The 23309-nt window shown below is 38.2% G+C and overlaps 1 protein-coding gene across 9 annotated transcripts in view; it reads right to left on the minus strand.

Moving 5' to 3' along the window:
* Positions 1-23292, minus strand: part of LOC121314473 (microtubule cross-linking factor 1-like) — a 78487-nt gene extending 55195 nt beyond the window's left edge. For 5 of the 9 annotated variants that reach the window (XR_005950110.1, XR_005950108.1, XR_005950109.1 and 2 more), the window contains exons 1-4: positions 22842-23292; positions 21840-22804; positions 14875-15099; positions 14264-14422 (exon numbers count right to left, since the gene is read on the minus strand). Coding sequence is in view for 6 of the 9 variants with exons in the window: in XM_041247788.1 (XP_041103722.1) it covers positions 14264-14422; positions 14875-15099; positions 21840-22766 (1311 nt within the window). In the remaining 3 variants the exon portion in view is untranslated. Of the gene's footprint in view, positions 1-14263; positions 14423-14874; positions 15100-21839; positions 22817-22841 lie in introns of those variants that run through there. The other 4 variants (XM_041247786.1, XM_041247784.1, XM_041247789.1 and 1 more) reach the window with 3 other exon arrangements.
* Between the last annotated feature and the right edge of the window lie 17 nt (positions 23293-23309).

A 23309-nucleotide genomic window follows, 5' to 3' on the forward strand; every position in this document is an offset into this window, starting at 1 on the left:
AAAAAAAAAAAAAGCTAGTTGTCAAGTGAACAAGGTGTGGCACTTTGCTACAGAAAACTAGAAGGAATGCTACACATTCAGCTGCTTCATGGTGCTGCACCAGCGCTGGGCTGAACCATGTCCTTCTCATTTGCCTCCAGCCTGTCGTGAAAGAGAGACAGAGACAGAGAGAGAGAGAGAGAGAGAGAGAGAGAGAGGATACTAACTACACTACCGGTCAAAAGTTTTAGAACACCCGCATTTTTCCAGTTTTTATTGAAATTTAAGCAGTTCAAGTCCAGTGAATAACCTGAAATGGTACAAACGTAATCGGTAAACTGCCAGAGGCTAAAAAAAAGTTTAGGTTACCAAAAACTGAAAGATAATATACATTTCAGAGTTAAACAAAAAGGCCTTTTTTCAGGGAACAAGTCATGGGTTAACAACTTACAGCTGTTCTGCAGCAATGGAAGTAAATTAAGCCTTGAAAGTTGATGCTAACAATTCCTACAGGTGTCCCAACTTTTGTTGATTACTTACAAACCCTCTGTCTGTATGAAAGCAGTGGTGGAACAGACTGTGTTACTATACCCTCTTAAGCATTATCTGGACAGTATTGTACTGCAGGAAGTAGTATATTGCTATCAAATAGTGAGAAACAGTCTATTAACAAAGGAAGACAGACAGACCATTATAACCATTAAAAGTGTAGGTCTTTAGAGAAATTGCAAAGAAAGCCACGGTGTCAGTGAGTACAGTTTCCTACACCATCAAAAGGCACTTGGAAACTGGAGGAAACTCTGACAGGAAAAGGTATGGCAGACCTAAAGCCACAATAGAATCAGAAGACAAGTTTCCGAGAGTCTACAGCTTGCGTGATAGGCGGCTCACAGGACAACAGCTTCAAGCACAGCTTAACACTGGTCGAAGTAAGCAAGTCTCAGTTTCAACTGTGAAGAGAAGACTTCGAGAGGAAGCGTGATGGTCTGGGACTCTTTTGCTGGATCCAGAGTCGGCGACTTGCACAGAGTGAGTGGCTCCCTGAACCAAAACGGCTACCACAGCATTTTGCAGCGCCATGCAATACCCTCTGGTATACGTTTAGTTGGTCAGGGGTTCATCCTACAGCAAGATAATCACCCAAAACATACCTCCAGGCTATGTCAGAACTACCTTAGAAGAAAAGAACAAGACGGTAGGCTTCAAATCATGGAATGGACAGCACAGTCTCCAAACTTAAACCCCATCGAGCTAGTTCGTGAAGAACTGGACAGAAAGGTGAAAGCAAAGCAATCTACAAGTGCAACACATTTGTGGGAACTTCTGCAACAGTGCTGGGAAGAACTTTCCGAACAATATTTGATTTCCATTGTAGAAAGCATGCCACGAGTGTGTTCGGCTGTTATATCTGCAAAAGGTGGCTACTTTGATGAATCAAAAATTTAGATTAAATTTTGTTAAACAAAACGATTCCATGATTTCTTTTTTATCTCCAATTGGTAATTTGTTCTATGCTTTAATTTCAGAGTACATTGAGGCATTAAACTACGTAAATTTCAATAAAAACTGGAAAAATGGAGGTGTTCTAAAACTTCTGACCGGTAGTGTAGGTCAAAGAAATTCCTTCACCAAGCTCAGCTGAGCCAACAGGGAAAGAGAGTACTTAATGAGAGAGTTCAGTGCCGCTTTCTGTTCTCCCTGATTTGTGAATCTGAAAACAATTAGGACCTGGCTCTACAGACAAATCAGTTTCCCCCCCCCCCCCCCAAGTGCCCACACAGATTAACTTTATCCGAGTTCTGCTGAGTGCAGCAAAAACAATACTGAGCAGAGAACGTCACACACTGGTGGGAGGCCACCATCCTTCTGGAATTGTATACTAAAGTTTCCAAAGGAGAAAAGAGAATGACCCAAGTCTTCCAATTCTTATTCTGAGCTTGCCTGTTTAAAACAGGGTGATGAGTTTCCTACATTTATTTTTTCAAAAAATCTGTTGCTTGGTGCCAATATATCTGTGTTTTTATGCTGTCACTGGAAACTATATTAGATTTACTGATATAGTTGCCAAATAAAGCAAGACTGAAAGATATATTAAGACAGGCTAATTCATGATGCCAAAAACACAATGCCAGTCAGATACTGCAAGAACTTCACTGGTGTGTAAATATTGGCTTTAAGAGTAGCTAGAATTATTTGCTACAATTATTAGGAAATAAAAAAGGATTTTACTTGGAACAGAATCTCAATTCCATTGCCCACAAAAGTGAAACTATCACTTTCTCACTCTGAAAACACTTATTGTGATAGCTTGAAAATTCTAAAGCTGAATTACTGAATGATTGTATTTAGATTTGTTGAGAGTAAACTGTCAAATATTCTGCACTGTCAGTAGGTAACAGACTTTATACTGTATGTGATGTAAGATTATAATAATAAACCAGTCCTCCTTCTGAATATAACAGAACATCAATAGTGCCATGGCAGAAACAGCAGAGAAATGCTATTATCGTCTGAATTATATTTCATCAGTTTTTCGGTCTCAGACAGCAGTATTCTACAAAGCTTTAGTATTTTAAATCAATATTATGATGTAGTATTTGTGTTTTACTTCAAATACTGATGGAGTAAGCCTGCCAGAAAAAAAGCCTATTTGCTGCAGGAGTCAATAATCCATATACAGCTACTCAACACTATTTTTTTTTTAATCCCCATTAAAATATTTATAGAAAAACATTCAGTAAAAAAACAGTTTACAATTTAATTCATCAATATTTCATACAGCAATGTAGTGTATATTTTTGCACCATTTTGCAAACTGGGTCTCAGCAGAACATTATTCAATTTAATCCTGAGGCCAGATTTGGTTGCCTATCCAGGGAGTACACTTGAATTCCTGGTTGGTTAAAAAAATAAATCAGCATATATGCCTGGTAAGAGACATTTCCATTTCCCTTCTGGTCCCGGATGAGAACAGCAGCTGTTTTGTTGGATGGAGCCTGTAGTCGCAGACATATTCCGAAGGAGAACCCATTTACAGAAGTGCTGATGGGAGTTTGTTAAATCAACTGAACAAATGAACTAACTTATTTCATGCTAGGATTTTTTCAGCTCATTTTAAGGTGTAAAGTCGAAATTCTTTGAAAAAGGAAATTTGATTTACATAACAGCATTTTCCTTCCACAGTAAGTTGAGTTACCGTGTTACTGAAGGAGCGCTCATGAGCCTTACACTCATTTGATCTGAGTCTAAGTGAAATTAAAGTCTGGGAAACAAAAAGGTCAACAGAAAACCAGTACGAGATCAGTAGGAAAGTTGACTGCCAAAGAGAGTTAAATATGGATACCATAGCTATTTGAAAATAGGTCATCCCTGAATCCAAGTCCCATCCATAATTTCAAGAGCAAAATAGAAAGGAAGAAAAAAAGATCCTGCATACAAGGTTTCATTCAACTCTTAATAAAAAAAAAAAACACTAGTATTACGTTTATTTCAAGGGGCCTGCATGAAACACAGTACGATATTAAAATCACTAGAGCAAAAGCATCAGCATAGTAATTAAAAACAAAAAAAAAAACAGGACAGTACTGCTATTTACTAGAGTAGCAGTATTTATAGTTTAACTTCCAAACTGTAAACGGTGAACTCAAGTTCTTATTATTAGGGCTGTGACAGCTGTTGTTGGTTTTCTATACAACTCCATGACTCAAAGAAATGACTTTTAAACAAACCCAATAAACCTGCTCCTAGCCTTCTAAAGATGATTGTACCATCTCTGTGGTGGTGGCTGGCAAAGTACATGAATGGTACAACTCAAGTTGCTCCTCGTAAACTGATACTTTCACTGATATTGAAAAAATGCAACCTGGATTAAAAAAAAAAAAAAAAACACCATACTGTATATTATATATAGATAAACAAATAAATACATAAATGAATGCTGATTGAGGTTAAAATCCAGTGCTGGGAATATATAAAAAGACAGATGGATTAACTACCAGTTTATTCAAATTCCCAGTGGATTTTCATTCATGAATACTATCAGCCTGTTCACTAGTGTGAAAGAGAAGTGTAATTAAAAAAGATGGATTAATGGGCATACAAAAGCAGCATGGAATAAAAAAGCAGCTGCCCATATCTCTAAGGTTAAAGTAAAAGGTCTCCACCTAATACCTTTTCCACAGCATTAATAAAAGTATCAGCTGTTCTGATATGGCTGTCCATCAGAAAATAAATCCCATTTTTTTCTTCCTCCTATCAGGACTGCCAAGTTGTTTCATAAAAACTCCTGTGGAAAACTCCCAGCAGCTACTGCCTAGTCCCTTAATCCTTATATTGCTTTACGCTATTCCCCCAGGCCCAGCCTTTTCCTGGGGACTGCAATCCTTTCTGACACTCTCGAGATCCTATCTGGCCTCTATTCTTTGACTCAGGCACCAGGCTCATTCAATGACCTGAGAAATTATTCACAAGCACACACACACACACTAACTGGCAGCTGTGGGAAGCAGCAGACCCTTTCTTAAACACTTTACAAAGGCTCCTGCTACCCTTTTATTGCAAATTGGACAGTCTAGTAAGCAAATTAGAGATATACAGATTCAATCAAATAATACTGCACTGTTTCATGTCCTGTGTCTTTTTTCTGTATTAAGGCGCTTTGAACCAACTTCTAGTGGACACTATAGATTCGGGACCTCAGTAAAGTTTGATTGAAATTGACCATTTTTCCCACAACTTACTTTTAAAAGTCTTTGCCCTTGAGCAAAACTGATAGAAACCAACAGAGCCTGTGCAATAAATTGACAGGCCTAACATATTACAGGGTTTTCATTTGTGTTATTTATATAGGATGGATGCAAGCAGAGCTGATTTTAGTAAAAAAAAGCCATACAGAACCTACCCTACAAGTACAGGTAATAGCCAAATCAGCAATCTTATATACAGAATGTTGGAGGCAAGAGTGCCCAAGGTCATCCACCCCTGGATTGTTGTAGTAAATCTTTATTACTGAATCAGCATTTCTTTTTTTTTTTTAATGCAACCCCTTTCCCATCTGGATTTATGACAGGTCAATGACAGCCCTGTGCTACATCCAAGTAACTTTGTAACTTAGCTGACTGAGATCATTCTCCCACATGGCATCCTCTGTCTTTGTTAATAAACTTGAAGCTTGAGTCCCACATTGCAGTCGTGCAGTCTGTCAAATCTCCCCCTGGGATCTCTCTCTCTCTCTCTCTCTCACACCCAGCAGGGATGTGGTCACAGACTGTCTAGTCTAGTTCATGGAGGCCCTTCTGACATACCGACATAATCCAGTCAAAGTGAAACAGAAGGAAAGCGGAACATCAACAATGTAAATAAATCTGTAAATTACAGATTTAAAATGTTCAAAATGACAATAAGATGGCCTTGTTTAATGGTTTCTAATCGCAATAAAACCTTCCCGCTGTGATCATCTATCAGACTCAATGCCCTCGAATCAGGGTTCGAGTGCTTTACTATCTTTTGACTAAATTTAAACGTTTCTTCAGAGAGGAATTACAGTGTTGGCTTACATTTCTGTCTTTGTACCCCGTTAGCTTGACCTGACCTGAACAATCAAGCATTGCTGATCTTTGTTAAGATCAATGCATCACCAGCAGCAGGTTAACAGGGTCAATATTAAAACTATTTATAGGAAAACCCGGGTACACGTCAGGTTTTAAATACGTACCCCAAAAATGCTTACATGTGTGAATCAGTATGAGAAACTCTTACTTTTGTACTTGAGCATGTAACTTCGTACATGGGTAAAACAAAACACATTAATTTTTATTTCATTTTGACGCTAATTTGTGGAAGTAAACGTGCTATTGCTTCCTCCTTGGCAGAGTTTCAATTTGGAGGACTGCACAAATTAAGTTTTGTTTTGGACTACTGTGTTTGCCATGGAGAGACCGGTGAATAAAAAGGGATACACAGGAAAAGCGGTAAGTGGAGCAATAGGATATTCTCCTTGCCTATACTTTTGTTTTGTGTAAACTACACTGTGTTCCAATTGAGCAAATAAATAAAACCTCCATTATTGTAACCCTTGCATCGCCCTGAATCAATACAAGTACAACATTACAGTAACAGCAGCAGAATATGGCCAATAGATGTTGCAAAGAATCCCACAGCACAAAACACATTTAACACAACTGTATTCAAATGGATATATTATTATTATTATTATTATTATTATTATTATTATTATTATTATTATTATTATTATTATTATTATTATTATTTCAATGTTTCCAGTACTGAAAAAGGTTACACAAGTCTACAGAGCTGAAGGGACTAAATGTATGTGTACTATATAGTATTTAAATATGTATCATGCACTTAAAACATTAATATATGTGATTTTTTTTTCATTAGAAAATGGGCTTTTCTGCCCCCATAGCTCATGGGTACGGATGGAGTATATACTGGCCGGGTTTTTCCGTCATATATATATATATATATATATATATATATATATATATATATATATATATATATATATATATATATATATATCAATTTTAGTGCTATTGAGGCCGGTTTACACTCCATCCCTCGACTGTCGCTCGACTAAAAACCAAGTGATTCTCTCTCGTTTGTCACCCAATCAACACACTGCCAGCATCCATGGTCACCCTATAAACACACAGCAACGCTGAAGTACCACTTGACCCTCGAAGTATTTCAGCAGAAACAAGTAAAAAAAGAATTAGGAGCACATCCTTTTATTTAGTTTTTTCATCCGAAAAAACATCGATTGTTTACATTAATGTAATTCAGCTAAAACAACAAAAATATTAGTGCCTGCTTCTACACTAATGTCAGAAAACAATTAGAAGAAACAATTGTTAATGGATGACATACAATATAGATATAAAATAAAAGATTGGTTACATTCTAGGGTTACCTATTTTGCTACTTCAGAAGCATTTAAACTAGAAAGGGGGGAGAAATCAACAAAAAAACAGAATGGAGACCGCATCAAAACAAGGACAACAACTCAGGTAAGACAACCATTAAATGTATTTATCTAAATGCTAGAAGTATCAGAAACAAAATTCTAGAACTTGAAGCTACTGCACTAACAGGTAACTATGATGTGATAGGTGTTACAGAAACGTGGTTATCTGAGAGTGATGGGGACGAATATAATATTTGTGGGTATACACTGTATAGGAAAGACAGGCAGGACAGAAGAGGAGGAGGGGTAGCGCTATACATAAGAAACAGTCTTGAAGCCCAGGTGTTAAACCTGGACAAAGAAAATAAAACCGAATCAATATGGGTCAGAATAACGGACAAAAATTCAAAGGGCATAATAATAGGAGCATGCTATAGACGGCCAGATTCAGACGGTGAGCAAAATAATCTGTTATACAATGACATTAGAAATGCATGTAGCAAAGGAGAAGCCATACTAATGGGGGATTTCAACTTCCCCCTATAAAATGAGAAAACACGATGGGTAGCATGACAGATGGTGGAAATGACAAATGACTGCTTCCTAACAATTTGTCAAGGCACCAACTAGAGGGGAGGCATGCCTTGATTTAGTCTTTTCAAATAACGAAGACAGAATAACTAAAACAGAGGTCAGACAACCACTAGCAAACTCAGACCACAACATGGTCTCATTTGAAGTGTTTTTTAAAACCCCAAAAGTAATGACTAAAGCTGAAGTTTACAATTTTAGAAAAGCAAACTATGAAGGTATGAAACAGAGACTAACAGAAGTAGATTGGAGTAAAATAGAGAAAACATCCACAGAAAAAGGATCGTTGTTCTTCAAAAATGTAGTACTAGAGGCGCAAAACAATTACATCCCTAAAGTAGACAAATCTAAATGTAAAACTAAATTGCCAAATGGTTTAATAGATCAATTAAAAAAAATATTCAGCGAAAAAAGGCACTTTACAGAGCATTAAAAAGGGAACAAAAAGAAAGTACACAGAAAGAGTACACGGAACTGCAAACGCAAGTCAAAAAGGAAGTTAGAGAGGCCAAGAGAGAAATAGAAATGAACATTGCTAAGGGGGCTAAAACCAATTCCAAAATGTTTTTCCAATATTACAACAGCAAGAGAACATTCAAAGAGGAGATTAAATGTTTGAGAGATACAAATGGCAAAATCGTAGACGAAGAAAAAAAAATAGCAAATATATTAAATTATTACTTTTCACAAGTTTTTACAAAGGAAGATACTGACAACATGCTCCACATGTCATCCAGTTCCTATCCAGTTTTAAATAACTTTAGCATAACCGAGGCAGAAGTGTTAAAGGGACTAGGAGCTCTTAAAATAAACAAATCCCCTGGGCCGGATGAGGTCCTCCCAATAGTACTCAAAGAAATGAAAGAAGTTATTTACAAACCGCTAACCAAGATCATGCAGCAATCTCTTGACACAGGGGTGGTACCGACAGACTGGAAAATTGCAAATGTAACACTGATCCACAAAAAGGGAAACAAAACTGAACTAAGTAACTACAGACAAGTAAGCCTGACTTCTATTATATGCAAACTTATGGAAACTATAATAAGATCCAAAATGGAAAATTACCTACAGTGGGTTGCGAAAGTATTGACCCCCCTTGGAATTTTTCCTATTTTGTTGCCTTACAACCTGGAATTAAAATGGATTTTTATTTGTATTTCATGTAATGGACATACACAAAATAGTCCAAATTGGTGAAGTGAAATGAAAAAAATAACTTGTTTAAAAAAATTCTAAAAAATAAATAACGGAAAAGTGGTGCGTGCATATGTATTCACCCCCTTTGCTATTAAGCCTCTAAATAAGATCTGGTGCAACCAATTACCTTCAGAAGTTACATAATTAGTTAAATAAAGCCCACCTGTGTGCACTCTAAGTGTCACATGATCTGTCACATGATCTCAGTATATATACACCTGTTCTGAAAGGCCCCAGAGTCTGCAACACCACTAAACAAGGGGCACCACCAAGCAAGCGGCACCATGAAGACCAAGGAACTCTCCAAACAGGTCAGGGACAAAGTTGTGGAGAAGTACAGATCAGGGTTGGGTTATAAAAAAATATCCAATACTTTGAACATCCCACAGAGCACCATTAAAGTCATTATTAAAAAATGGAAAGAACATGGCACCACAACAAACCTGGCAAGAGAGGGCTGCCCACCAAAACTCACGGACCAGGCAAGGAGGGCATTAATCAGAGAGGCAACAAAGAGACCAAAGATAACCCTGAAGGAGCTGCAAAGCTCCACAGCGGAGATTGGAGTATCTGTCCATAAGACCACTTTAAGCTGTACACTCCACAGAGCTGGGCTTTACGGAAGAGTGGCCATTAAAAAGCCATTGTTTAAAGAAAAAAATAAGCAAACACGTTTGGTGTTCGACAAAAGGCATGTGGGAGACTCCCCAAACATATGGAAGAAGGTACTCTGGTCAGATGAGACTAAAATTGAGCTTTTTGGCCATCAAGGAAAACGCTATGTCTGGCGCAAACCCAACACCTCTCATCACCCCAAGAACACCATCCCCACAGTGAAGCATGGTGGTGGCAGCATCATGCTGTGGGGATGTTTTTCATTGGCAGGGACTGGGAAACTGGTCAGAATTGAAGGAATGATGGATGGCGCTGAATACAGGGAAATTCTTGAGGGAAACCTGTTTCAGTCTTCAAGAGATTTGTGACTGGGATGGAGGTTCACCTTCCAGCAGGACAATGACCCTAAGAATACTGCTAAAGCAACACTTGAGTGGTTTAAGGGGAAACATTTAAATGTCTTGGAATGGCCTAGTCAAAGCCCAGACCTCAATCCAACTGCGAATCTGTGGTATGACTTAAAGATTGCTGTACACCAGCGGAACCCATCCAACTTGAAGGAGCTGGAGCAGTTTTGCCCTGAAGAATGGGCAAAAATCCCAGTGGCTAGATGTGCTAAGCTTATAGATACATAACCCAAGAGACTTGCAGCTGTAATTGCTGCAAAAGGTGGCTCTACAAAGTATTGACTTTTGGGGGGGGGTGAATACTTATGCACGCTCAAGTTTTCTGTTTTTTTGTCTTATTTCTTGTTTGTTTCACAATAAAAAATATTTTGCATCTTCAAAGTGGTAGGCATGTTGTGTAAATCAAATGATACAAACCCCCCAAAAATCCATTTTAATTCCAGGTTGTAAGGCAACCAAATAGGAAAAATGCCAAGGGGGGGTCAATACTTTCGCAAGCCACTGTATATGGTAACAGGGTCCTGGGAGACAGTCAACATGGTTTTAGGAAAGGGAGATCGTGTCTAACTAACTTGCTTGATTTTTTGGAGGATGCAACATCGATAATGGATAATTGCAAAGCAATTCAAATCCCCTGGGCTTATTAATTCTCAAACTGAACGTAGTAGGAATTCAAGGAAACACATGTACATGGATTAGGGAGTGGTTAACATGTAGAAAACAGAAAGTACTGATTAGAGGAAAAACCTCAGAATGGAGTGTGGTAACCAGTGGTGTACCACAGGGATCAGTATTAGGCCCTCTGCTATTCCTAATCTACATTAATGATTTAGATTCTGGTGTAGTAAGCAAACTTGTTAAATTTGCAGATGACACAAAAATAGGAGGAGTGGCAAACACTGTTGCAGCAGCAAAGGTCATTCAAAATGATCTAGACAAGATTCAGTGGGCAGACACATGGCAAATGACATTTAATAAAGAAAAGTGTAAGGTACTGCACGCAGGAAATAAAAATGTACATTATAAATATCATATGGGAGATACTGAAATTGGAGAAGGAATCTATGAAAAAGACCTAGGAGTTTTTGTTGACTCAGAAATGTCTTCATCTAGACAATGTGGGGAAGCTATAAAAAAGGCTAACAAGATGCTCGGATACATTGTGAAAAGTGTTGAATTTTAATCAAGGAAAGTAATGTTAAAACTGTACAAGGCACTAGTAAGACCTCATCTTGAATATTGTGTTCAGTTCTGGTCACCTCGCTATAAAAAAGATATTGCTGCTCTAGAAAGAGTGCAAAGAAGAGCGAACAGAATTATTCCGGGCTTAAAAGGCATGTCATATGCAGACAGGCTAAAAGAATTGAATCTGTTCAGTCTTGAACAAAGAAGACTACGTGGCGACCTAATTCAAGCATTCAAAATTCTAAAAGGTATTGACAATGTCGACCCAAGGGACTTTTTCGACCTGAAAAAAGAAACAAGGACCAGGGGTCACAAATAGAGATGAGACAAAGGGGCATTCAGAACAGAAAATAGGAGTCACTTTTTTTACACAGAGAATTGTGAGGGTCTGGAATCAACTCCCCAGTAATGTTACTGAAGCTGACACCCTGGGATCCTTCAAGAAGCTGCTTGATGAGATTCTGGGATCAATAAGCTACTAACAACCAAACGAGCAAGATGGGCCAAATGGCCTCCTCTCGTTTGTAAACTTTCTTATGTTCTTATGTACTTGGTGCTACAGACTAAACGGTCATTTTAACTTCACTTTGATGTGCCATAGTAATTTAAATATATTGCTTTAACTTGACTTGTAAATGTTAAAAAAAAAATGCTTCACACAACTGGCATGTTACTACCATTTTGTTCTTACTGGAAAACATATTTTACATACTTTAAAATATTTTGACAAATATCCATACCAAGACACCCAGGCCATTATCAGTTTGTAATTATTTTTAGTCTCCGTCTGTCTGTCTTATCCACACACAGTTATTCTATGGTCGGAAAAGCTAATATATTCACTTTTTATACAAAAAAGCCTTGTGTATTAACCCTGTACTGACAAATCTGTTTTTCTGAGCTACAAGCTACATGGATATGAATAAGACTTTAGCAGTTTGAGGCATTTCGGGTTTTAGCAGGATCGTGTACAAAGTACCAGTGAAGCAGAAAAACACATATCTTTGCTTTTTTGCTTCATCAAAAGCCTGCAGCTGTTAAAACCTAATATGTCTCAGACTGCTATGCAATGGGTGTCTTATTTCCATCCCTGTGCTATATGCAGATGTATTCTCGGATCTGACATTATACAATACGTGTGTTCTAGACAGATTAGAAAATAAGACGGACTGGGGTTCTTATTTGTTGAGCTCTGGTGTTCCGTTTCGTTATGAACTCATGTTTTTTAATTCATGTATTTGCGCTGTTTTACAATCTAGCTCTCATTTTGTTATTTTTATTGACTACATTCTAAAAAAAACATTTGTCTGTAGTAGGTAGGTCGGTAGCTAGATTAGACAGATAAATCGTTTGATTTCAAAGTTCGTTTATTCGTTCCATTTTTTCATTCCATTTATAATTACATTTTATTGTCCTATAGTTCCGCACTGCAGCTGTTTAATATTATTTGACATTATGTGCTGGAGAAAGCCATTCATTTGCTGTTAGTGTAAAATACTCAATCATTCTCTTTTTTCTGATGATCTTTAGAATCTGCTGCATACATTAGCAGTAATTATACTGAGCAGCTTCTCAACAAACAGCTTGTGATCCATTTTTAGTGTTCTGGCAACAAGGTCAGCGACGAGGTCAAAGTTCAGTTGATTTGAACTCTGAGCGACTCTTGTTTTCAAGCAGGGCGAGTGTCGAGCGACACTATAAACAGCACAGCGACGCGACAGCGATGATCGCTGGTCGCTTTGCTCTTTAATGACGGTTGAGCGATGGAGTACAAACTGGCTTTTACAGTACGTAGAGGGTGCGTTAAGTGAGCCGTTCAGAGTGAGAACGCTCAGAAAGCACACTGAGCAGATTTAAATGATGTAACGCTCTGCTCCATGAGAGCACTGACCGACATTTAAAATTGGAGAATGATAATACCTTGCTTGTTTGTGTTTCTGAGGTGATGGTAGATAAAATGGCCCTGTGTGAAGTTACTGTCCCCTGCTGTACCTCACTGAGTTCGGCGCTCTGTTTGGAGTGAACCTCATATCCGGCTGAGTTTAATACCGGAAATACCGACATTAAAAATGAAAATTATGAATAATATTAATACTACAAGCCTAATAAAAATACATTAATAAACATAAAACAGCTCTACATTTTTAAAAAATGTAATTAAACAAATTCGAAAAACAATTTTTACCATCTTATTTAGGCCATTAATACTCAACTTCATAAGTCGAAACCAGTTCATCGTTCTTGACAAACGTATCTGTCAATCCTGCCTGTCATCTCCACTTGTGTCCTGCAGGTGGCCATTCCGTTCACTGCCTCCGATCACAGATGAGAAATGCTCAGGAGCGCTCTGAGCGGTTCAGCAGGAGCAGAACTGAGCAAGTCGTTAAATTGATTCTTTTACTGAGCTGCTGCTCTGAGCCGCTAACTATCTTAACGCACCCACTCAACGTCTGCGTGTTGCTAGGATACGCACTTTAGGCCTCTGTGTTCGTGTTGGCTATACCCTGTGTAAAATTAGTTGAGTTCACTGGTGAGTCTATGCATTTTTTTTTTGCACTAAAAAGTTACAAGAACACAGAATATACCGTTTGTTATGTCATTTCAAAAGAATGTCTATATTAAATCTACCAATTACCTTATTTTACTGTTGTATGTTGTGTTTGGATTATATGGTAATATTATATAAAAATAAGCCTAATTTAATACAGTAGTTAAATTAGTCAGGATTTGTAAGTAATTCAAATGTTTTGCTTTGTTTTGCACATAAAATGTTAACAGTAATGAACAACCACAGTTCAGATAGAAATTACTTCTGTTAAAATATAGCATTTTTTAATTATTATTAAAATGTTAAAAGGGACATCTGTCACAAGTCATTTTTTAAAAACTGTCTTGCACCTCCATTTCACCTGGATATTGAAATTGTCCTCACCCCTTCAATGGCTTTTTGCCTGTCAATGATCTGCTTTCAGACAGACATGCTTTGACCCGGAAGACACTGCTGAGGTAAAATGACCCAGGGAGTACAAGAGCAACAGATAATCCAAGAATACAGCATAAAACCAGAGCGCTTCTTTTAACCTAAACTAGCACCAAAAATTATGTTTTAGACCTATGTTGCACCATGGCTAAGATTTATGGAATTATTTTGTTAGCTACAATTACTTTAAGAAATGCATGCACTGTCTCGCTGTTAAAACAAATACCGACCATTTCCAACATGCTGAAAGTGAGCAGTATCTTTCTGCTTGGTTTGTTCATACAACATCCTCCACAATGATTGCCCTCACCTGGGCTCCACCAGTCAAGACAAGACAACCATTGCACCCAGTAGAAGGATTTCTGAAAGCCCCCTTACCTCTTTCACCCTGTCGAGCTCGTTGTGCAGGGCCTGTTTGGATATCTCCACCTCGATGAGCTTCTGTCGGAGGAGCTCATTTTCATCCTCCGCTTTGGTACGCTTCTCCTCCACACTCTCCAGCTCATGGTGCAACCTGACAGAGACGTCTTTGGCTACCTGATCACAAAAACACAAAGGAACCATTAGGAAATATCCCATTTAATTTCAGCCACGTCCTTGTTTTGGCCCTGCCCTCCAAGTTCATCCCAATTGCTGTTCCACATGACTCCCAGCTAGGGTTCCCGTTGATGCTTTTTGTGCAGCATCACCTTCCCCAGGACTGGAAGGAAAGTATTCTTCCAAAAATTAACAATTACTCACCAACCATGATTAAAGAACTCTCGTTTATCCAAAATATGTTTGTACTTCTTACAATGCTAGATGAGATCAATAAAATGCCAAATAAAAATAACTATTAAGAAAAAACTGTAATAAAAGGTAAAAATATATCCGCAGTTTTCGGATTACTCAAACACAGATATAGTAAATAAGAAAAAAATCCAAACTGATAAGAACCTACTCCAGTGTTTCCGTGCACATTTCCTGTAAAACCTGAACACCACAATTACCTTCAAGTCCTGCTCCAAACTCCTGACAAGCTCCCCGTCCACTAGGCCGGTCTGTGCCACCTTCAAGCTCTTTTGCTCAGCTTTCCTGAGGCGATACTGCAGGATCCGGCAGTTCTTGTTTGCACGGTCCAGCTCCCGTCGGAGTTCCTGCAACTGGTAAACATCCTCCTCCAGGTAGCTGTCCCGCATCTCCTCCATCTCGGCTCGCAGCTCGTCTACTTCATCCTGAAGGACACAATTTATTCACTCACTGACACCACTCTTCCAACGAGCACCAATTAAACTGAAAGAGGGCCTTTTGCACTTATTGACAGTGCAAGTGTTAAAACAGTAGTCTACTGCAGATACCTCAGCAATAATTCATGTGTTGTGCTGTAACAGTTTTATTTCACATTTTTGAGATTGTTATTGTTACCAAGAGTAATTGTATGATTGTTTATTTCTTTACGTAAATTACAAAAAAAATGTAGCTGTAACAGGGACAATGGAAGATTACTGGCTTCTCGGGCACATGCGTGCACCTGCAGGAAAGAGCCAGACACTGCCACAGATGCGCTGCCAGCTGTATTTTGTTGACAGGGAATGACAGCTGGGGATTGGCCAGCTGTGGATATCTGAGTGGCAGGTAGGAGTGTCCCTGGGTAGCAACTCCCTATAAAAGGGAACCACTAACACACCCCCGGGAAGATGAGCCAGAGGACGATGGTTCTTATGGTGAAACTATCATTGGGTTTTGAATACAAACAGCGAGTACTAACAGTGTGCAAACTGGGGTTGCTTTCAAAAAGAACATAGTTTAGTTAGGGGACTTGTTTTAGTGGGAGCAGTGCTGGGATGTTTATACTGTAGTTACAGGCAATGCTTGGTTAGCTGTTTATTTCCAGTGTTTCATTTTGCATTTTTGTATCTCTTTGTTTACAATCCAGATTGTGCACTCGCACCCGTGTGCTGTGCCATTGCTGGTTCAGTCTTGTGATTTTGTTCTGCCAGACCCCGCACCATTGCTGGTAGTTTCTAGTGGCCACTCCCTGTAACTAATATTACAACTATAGGAGCCAATTTACTTTTCTGTCTCGCTGCAGATGCTCAACAAAGAGACTAAGAACAGAGGATGGAGAAATACCAGCAATGGACTTGCATTTGACTTGTACAAAGAGTGCAAGAGCAATGGAAGGTTAACAAGAGTGTACTGATGCAAACTATTACTATGCTAATCGTGTTATTGTGAATTTACTAACATAACTGCGTGCTGAATGCTGATTGGTGAAACATATTTCTTACTGCGTAGTTACCACTGATTGGTACTAACAATATGTATAAAACAGTCCCTTAAGGACATAACTATAGAGCAATTTACTACACGATTGGGGACATGTGTGATTCCCTGCTATGTTCAATAAACAACTAACTCTACTCTCTCATCTGAATCGTTGTGTTCCAGCTTTTCAGGACCCTACACAAATCTGTATATATTGTAACAAATCTTGGGCACTTGTGTGGTGTTGCAAAGTCAATTCTTGTGTCTCTCCTATCTGTCAGTGGATACCCACAATCCTCTTTCACAGTAGCACACACGGTTTCCGAGAAAGACAACACCCTTTCCACTACCTATTGTGACAACACTGTGCTCAGGTAAACGACTCAATTTTGTGTCTAGTCTGGAGAGTTTTTCCTCAAGTAATATTCACCCGTTCTCACCTAGATCTACTGTAAAGTGTGCACTACAGCCAATACACAATTGTACAGCAGCACAATTATTTTTGCCAACAAACCCAATTATTTGTAAACATCCTGGTTTTCTGTACATATGGTGTTTATTATCTAACAGCTTGCCCCTGAACAGTTTGCTGCCTCTTTGTGTACTTCAACATATGTGTCCTTTAACAAAAGCTGAGAAATACCAAAAAACTAAAAAAACTAAAAAAAACAATTGTCTTGATTTTGGTTTTGTATACCAACCCTGTTTTATTAAAGCAACTTTAAATCTTATTTTATGCTTAAGGCTGTTGATAAATAACACTGATGTTAACACTGGTAGAAAGGTTTTTATATCATGTATTACACTATGTAACACAATTTTTGTTCCTGGGTAGTAAGTGTTATTTCCTAATTGCTTATGCCTCAAAAGTATAGAAAATGGCTGTTATTCCCCACAAACTTTGCTTTTGTGACCAGGACAGTGATATTTCAAAATATCACTATTTCCAATGGGAAAACGGGCAAATGTGCGTCTTTTCGTTCACATAAAGTCAGAAAAAAACAACATATGAATCCAAATTAACATGTATTTATACTAAAGTAATACAAAAATGACTACAAAAGATTTAGAAGTGAGTAGTTTTTCGAGATTTATGATTATACTGTAAATTTACATGTTAATTTGGATTCATATGTTGTTTTTTTCTGACTTTATGTGAACGAAAAGACGCACATTTGCCCGTTTTCCCATTGGAAATAGTGATATTTTGAAATATCACTGTCCTGGTCACAAAAGCAACGTTTGTGGGGAATAACAGCCATTTTCTATACTTTTGAGGCATAAGCAATTAGGAAATAACACTTACTACCCAGGAACAAAAATTGTGTTACATAGTGTAATACATGATATAAAAACCTTTCTACCAGTGTTAACATCAATGTCTCCAGCAGCATGAGAGTAAAAGGAACATTGATTATCAAGCCCAGCAGTAATCCCAGAGCCCTGTGAATTAAGGCGAACTGTATGTTGTCTTCCAAAAACATAACAGCTTTAATAAAACAAACACACTGAGGTGTGAAATCTGAGGAGATACAGAGCATCATGTACTTTCCCATTTGACAGCCAGCACTGATGGGCTGCCATGTGTCATCATTATCCTCCTGATGTTGATATCATTTCTTGGGATTAATTGACAATAGTGAGTGTTTTGACCCTTACCCGTGTATGTTTTATTTTCACACAAGAGCTTTATTTATTGATGTTACAGTTTAATAATTGTCCAATGTCCAATTTTACAATACTATATCTAAATCAGCAGAAGTGTAAAAATGATGACCTTCTCTATCATCACAATACTTCACAGTTTTGCCTGAATTGTCCTGGTAGTTCTTTGCTATCTTCATCCACACATACTGTTTGATTAGCTTCAGGTAGAAAAAAAAATGAAGAATTTCTGCTTGAAATCAGAAAATGAAGAATGCTTGAATGCTTGTATTACAGCAATGAAGATGACATGGAATAGATCCCCACTACTTGTCATTCTTATGCTAGACTGGCATTAATCCTAACTGAAAACTATTTGTGTCATACCTAAACCAATGAATAAACCAGCCTGTAAATACAAATAACATAAATTCAAGACTTTTTCCAATTCATGGTGCAGGTGCTTTATAATGGAATGTGTTTCAGAATGTGTTTGTTTTGTAACCTCTTTTAATAAAGTATTGTATAGCTACTCAGGATTGTATAGAATACACATTGCACAATACACACAATATTAGAGTTTTTGTCATTCGTTACTGGATTATGGAAGTTCATTCCAATTGAAAATGTGTCTGCCACCCTGTTTTGCCTGCTGCTGCTGTTAAGATTATCTCCATAATACCCATTTTTCACTACCCATGACAAGTATTGATTGGGACAACTGATTGTAATACTTTGAGGGTAGTATACGTCATGGTCCCCAAAGCAGCCATAATGTCTTTATTTATGCACATCGTTCAATGAATGAATGCAAGGTTACACCAATCCATATTCCATGCCTTCAATGACATTTGGAAACTTACATTAGGAATTACAGGGATTTGTTTGAATTAATTATCATACTATTTGGCAATTCCTTCTGTGGAGGGTCTTATTGATGAATTACAAACTTCGAAATAAATGTTAGTAATATAGATGTCGTTAACAGTATGGGATTTTGAATGCCAATTGAAATTCCAAGTTTAGTTACCCTAACAATGATTTACTTTCTACTACACACTTGCACTGTCTTGGTCATAATTTTAATCTCCTAAAAGTCTAATATTTAATTAATTTAATAGGGCATGTGCAGTGTGATATTAACAGATTCAGTTTATGGTCACAGCTAGCCAATAATTCATGTTAATTTGTTGATCTTAATGACCCAGAAAAAACAAAACTCTTAAAAACAGCAGGAGCCATTTTCTGTAAATGTAGTTAGACGTTAACAACATAAACCTTATTGCAGTCTTACGTTTGAAACAGATGCAATATGCACATTTTTGCTGTGAAGAATTCTAGTAAGAATCAACTAAACTGAAAGGGGTATTTTCCTGACTCCTTCTGTAAACTCCCTTGGGTTTCAAACATACATGGTATGTACTTCAGTGTTTTTATAACCAGAACTAAATTACTGTAGTTTCCTGCTGATCCATGTAAAAGGTTTGCCACAGTAAATATCCACTAGAATTTTCCAGTTTTCCCCATGATTATACTGTGCATTTACAAGTTTCCCATGGTTTCCTATTTGTTTAATATAGTTTACAATACCTTGCTTGTGTTATGCATTTACCAGGGTTTACCATGTTTGTTTGTTTTTTTAATCCATTATTACTATGTTTTCGCTAGGCTTTATTACACAGGGGCCTGTTATTTTTTGTACTTTCATTTAAATGTTCAAGGTGGGGTTATGTTTATTATGGTGTTTTGCAGCACAACTCCACACTGACAGTTTTTGTTTGTTTTTTTTTTTTTTTTTCATAGCAACACATGGAACTTTTAACATTAACTCAGAATATGAAAACATTCTAAATGCAACCCATAGATACACTGATGCATCCTGGGACCTGTGAAGTTATTAGGTACTAGGAAGCAAAATTTTGTATTTAAAATATTTGCATATCCCACATAAAAGGAAGAAAAAACAACCAAGCAGATATCAAATGATATTCAACACAAAAATGGGGGGGTAGTGTTCTTTGCCAGGGCTAATGAGGTAATTACAACTTTGTCATTTCTTTAAAGGATATCATGTGAAGTCAAATGTTATAAGTAAAATGATTATGTGGTAAATACTTGAACAAATATGTTCAAATTAAACTTGAGTTAGTTTAAAAAATGTAAACGTTGACAATGTTAGTCTAGTCCAACAGGAAGCAATGTTTTTTTTTTCTACTGCAACTGTACAAGACTGCAGGTCAAGGCAAATTAATGGAAGAATAATGAAGCTGAAATGCTGTCAGAAATGTAAATCGCTTGACAGTCAGCTGCTCACAGTTCCATTTACAGGATCTATAGAGAACAGTAGCGGTAAGCTATTGTGTGTCACATTATACAAATAATCAGGATGACTTGCCTTTCAGGCAATGTAAATAGCTGAGACACAGCTGGCACGCAGGACACACAGCTATTGTATTCTCAACTCTCCGATAGCAGTGGACCGTTTTCATGTCTTCAGGGACCTGGTCATTGTAACAACTGTCACTGTGTGTAAAGTCAATTTCTTCCAATGAAACCATTAAATGATTTTTTTTTTTTTTTTTTGCGTTTTCAAAACTGGAAAATAAATGCATTATTCCCAACAATATTTATGTTCATTATTTTGTGTTTCTACTGTATTTATTAATACTTATTTGACAAAGAAAAAAACCTACCAAATCTTGTAGGTATATCTTAGGGAAGTCTGACGCATAAAATAGGGCATTGTGTTTTGGTAGCACTGGAAGGATACTGTTAAACATCAACAGATCTGCACTATATTGTTTGGTTTTTTTTAATGCACAATTTTAAATATTGACAGAAGTTTGAAATTCCAGTTTACAATCCCAGTTATTTAGTTATGCAACTATTTGTTTGCTTATCTAACATACCATCTTTTCTACCATTCACTTACAAAACATGCAATTAGAAAACAATTTAGTTGCCATATGTATATATCATCAATGACAAAAAGTGTGTACTAAATTTAAGTTTTATTTAGGGTACACTAAGAAAGAGAGTATACCTTTGTTGACAATTCAGATGAATGGACAACAGCCAGCACTGTACTACTACTACCCTCGGTGTAAAACATTACAGCTCTCTTCCTGTGCTACCTCCCCTAGGGAACGACACAGTCTGGTTTGAAATAGCACCTGGAGTCTGGTTCACAGGATGCATGTGTGAAATCTAAATAATGGACACTACATAAAAGAACAATTTATACACACACAGAGAGAGAGAGAGAGAGAGAGAGAGAGAGAGAGAGAGAGAGAGAGAGAGAGAGAGAGAGAGAGAGAGAGAGAGAGCTGTGTTGCAACAACACAAGGTTTGCTGCAGACAGTAGTGAAGTATGCTGGCTTGTAAATGCAGTGAGCGCATCTTCACTGTTGTTTACCTGGACATAGTGTCATATTCATACACTACATTCATTTTCACAAAAACGTTAAATAATTGTTTGAATCGGGGGCTAAGCCACCTGGAACAGAACCGCATCAAACGTATTATTAAAAGGGCAGATATTTTCATTTAAGATACACATGCAAAAGAGGGGTTAAATATATTGCAGTGTGATATATACAGCACCTGTGAGACGCGTGTTGTGCAGCAAGGAGGCAGAGCATAAGATCACTGCAATGTGAAAACACAGACACATATACGTTGTAGACACACACATCCACTAAGCACTGAGCGGCCTTATCTTCATTGAAAAAAATTACCCCACTGCGGACATCTAAAATGATCAGTAATACTGTGTTAGCGTTGATAGGACTGAGGTTATTAAAATGGATACAATGTAATTTATCAGCAATAAATATAAAACACGCGTTTTTACAGTAAATGCAAATTGATATTTGATTCATGAAACAGTAGGTAAACGGCAGTATCTGGAGGGGGGGCGGGGGGAGTAGTACAGTATTTGTCTACCTGCACGGTCTGATGAGCAATAGTTATTGTAATTGTAATAATATCTGCTTCAAAACTACCGCCATGCACACAAACTAACACTTCATTACAGAAGCCAATAACTAATGTACGTCATTACCTTCAGATAGTCGTTTTCTGAGCGAAGGTCCTCGATTTCCCTTTGTAACTCTTCTTCTATCAACTCTCTGCTTCCCCCCAATATATAGTCTGTGGGGGTATTTGATTTGCTAACTCTCAGGTCCACTTTACTGACACCACATTTGCCCGAAAGATGCTCTTTCTGGTCGCCGCTGCATTGTCCTTGGACTGGTACAGCCAACAATCCCCTTTCTTTTACAGGGGCCACAGACGTTAAATTAGTCGGCGTTTCAACTATACGGAGTAGATTCTGACAGCCTCCAGGGGCTTCTGTGGTCGAAGCTCCGGAAGGCTGATTCTCTCCTGCCGCTTCGTCCCGACCGCTGGAGCTGGTGCCGGACTCAGCATCACTGCTGGACGCCTGGGCTTGCCTCTGCTCATCGGATAGGGGTTCAGAAAGACAATCGGATAAATCAGAGCTGCTATCCGTATGGCTGTTTCTTCCCAGACCGGATCCTGGCTGGGCGCTGGCCCCCGTACACTGTCCAAGGGACCCATGAGTGGACTCTGCCAGACTGCATCTTTTCCCTTTAGTACTGGGATCGCTCTGCCTATTATTGGAAACTTTATTTTCTGTCGTTCCGTGTTGGATGACCTTATTTGCCTTTTTGGTTGCTACAGACTTTGTGGTACTTTTAGCAGGTGGTGGCTTCTCCTTTACACTTGTGACGCTGCGCCTGGACAGACGGTTTTGTGTGGCCAAGCTCCCCGCCGACTGCTGCTGCTGTTTACTTGAAAGATTTGGAGACTTAGGAGGAACAGGCGGGGGTTTGGCCGACGATCGGGAAAGCAAGTCCTTATTAAATGGTCTGGCAGGTGACGGTGCTCGGTTCAGTCTCTTTTTCTCAACAAGCTGGCGGTTCTGAAGCTTGATTTCGTTATTGGTTCCATTTAAAGTCTCCATCATCCAGAGACACGGGAAAGGGATGATGATGATGATGATGGATGATGATGATGATGATGATGATGATGATGATGATGGGAGAAATTACTAATCCTCAGCCCACACAAATAACCTTTGCAAATCACACCGACAACAGCATCCAGTATATCAGTTCAGCTTCAGCTTGGAGCCCATCATGCCTCACACTCACATCCAAGCAGTTGGCTATTTTAATAATTAGCCATATAAATATTTTCTTTTTTTCTTTCGGCTTGAACCAGATAAAAATGCTGCAATAATTCTGAATCGATTTGATGCGAGTCACACCTGCAGTTGCACGTATGTGTTTTGCACAGTCTGCCTAATTAAATTGCCAGTCGGGATTCATGTTCTTATTTCCCCCCATTATCACCAATCATTTTCATCCTCTCTCACCCCTCGACTCAGATCCAGGCTTTCTCCCCTTCTACATCGATCTGTCATTAAAAATCTGCAAACGCTGCGGTCCCTGATTCTGACGCTAATGCCGTCCCTCGAGCGCATGCGCTTCCTATCCACACACTCACC

This window comes from Polyodon spathula, chromosome 4 (genome assembly GCF_017654505.1).
Source record: "Polyodon spathula isolate WHYD16114869_AA chromosome 4, ASM1765450v1, whole genome shotgun sequence".
Classification (NCBI taxonomy): domain Eukaryota; kingdom Metazoa; phylum Chordata; class Actinopteri; order Acipenseriformes; family Polyodontidae; genus Polyodon; species Polyodon spathula.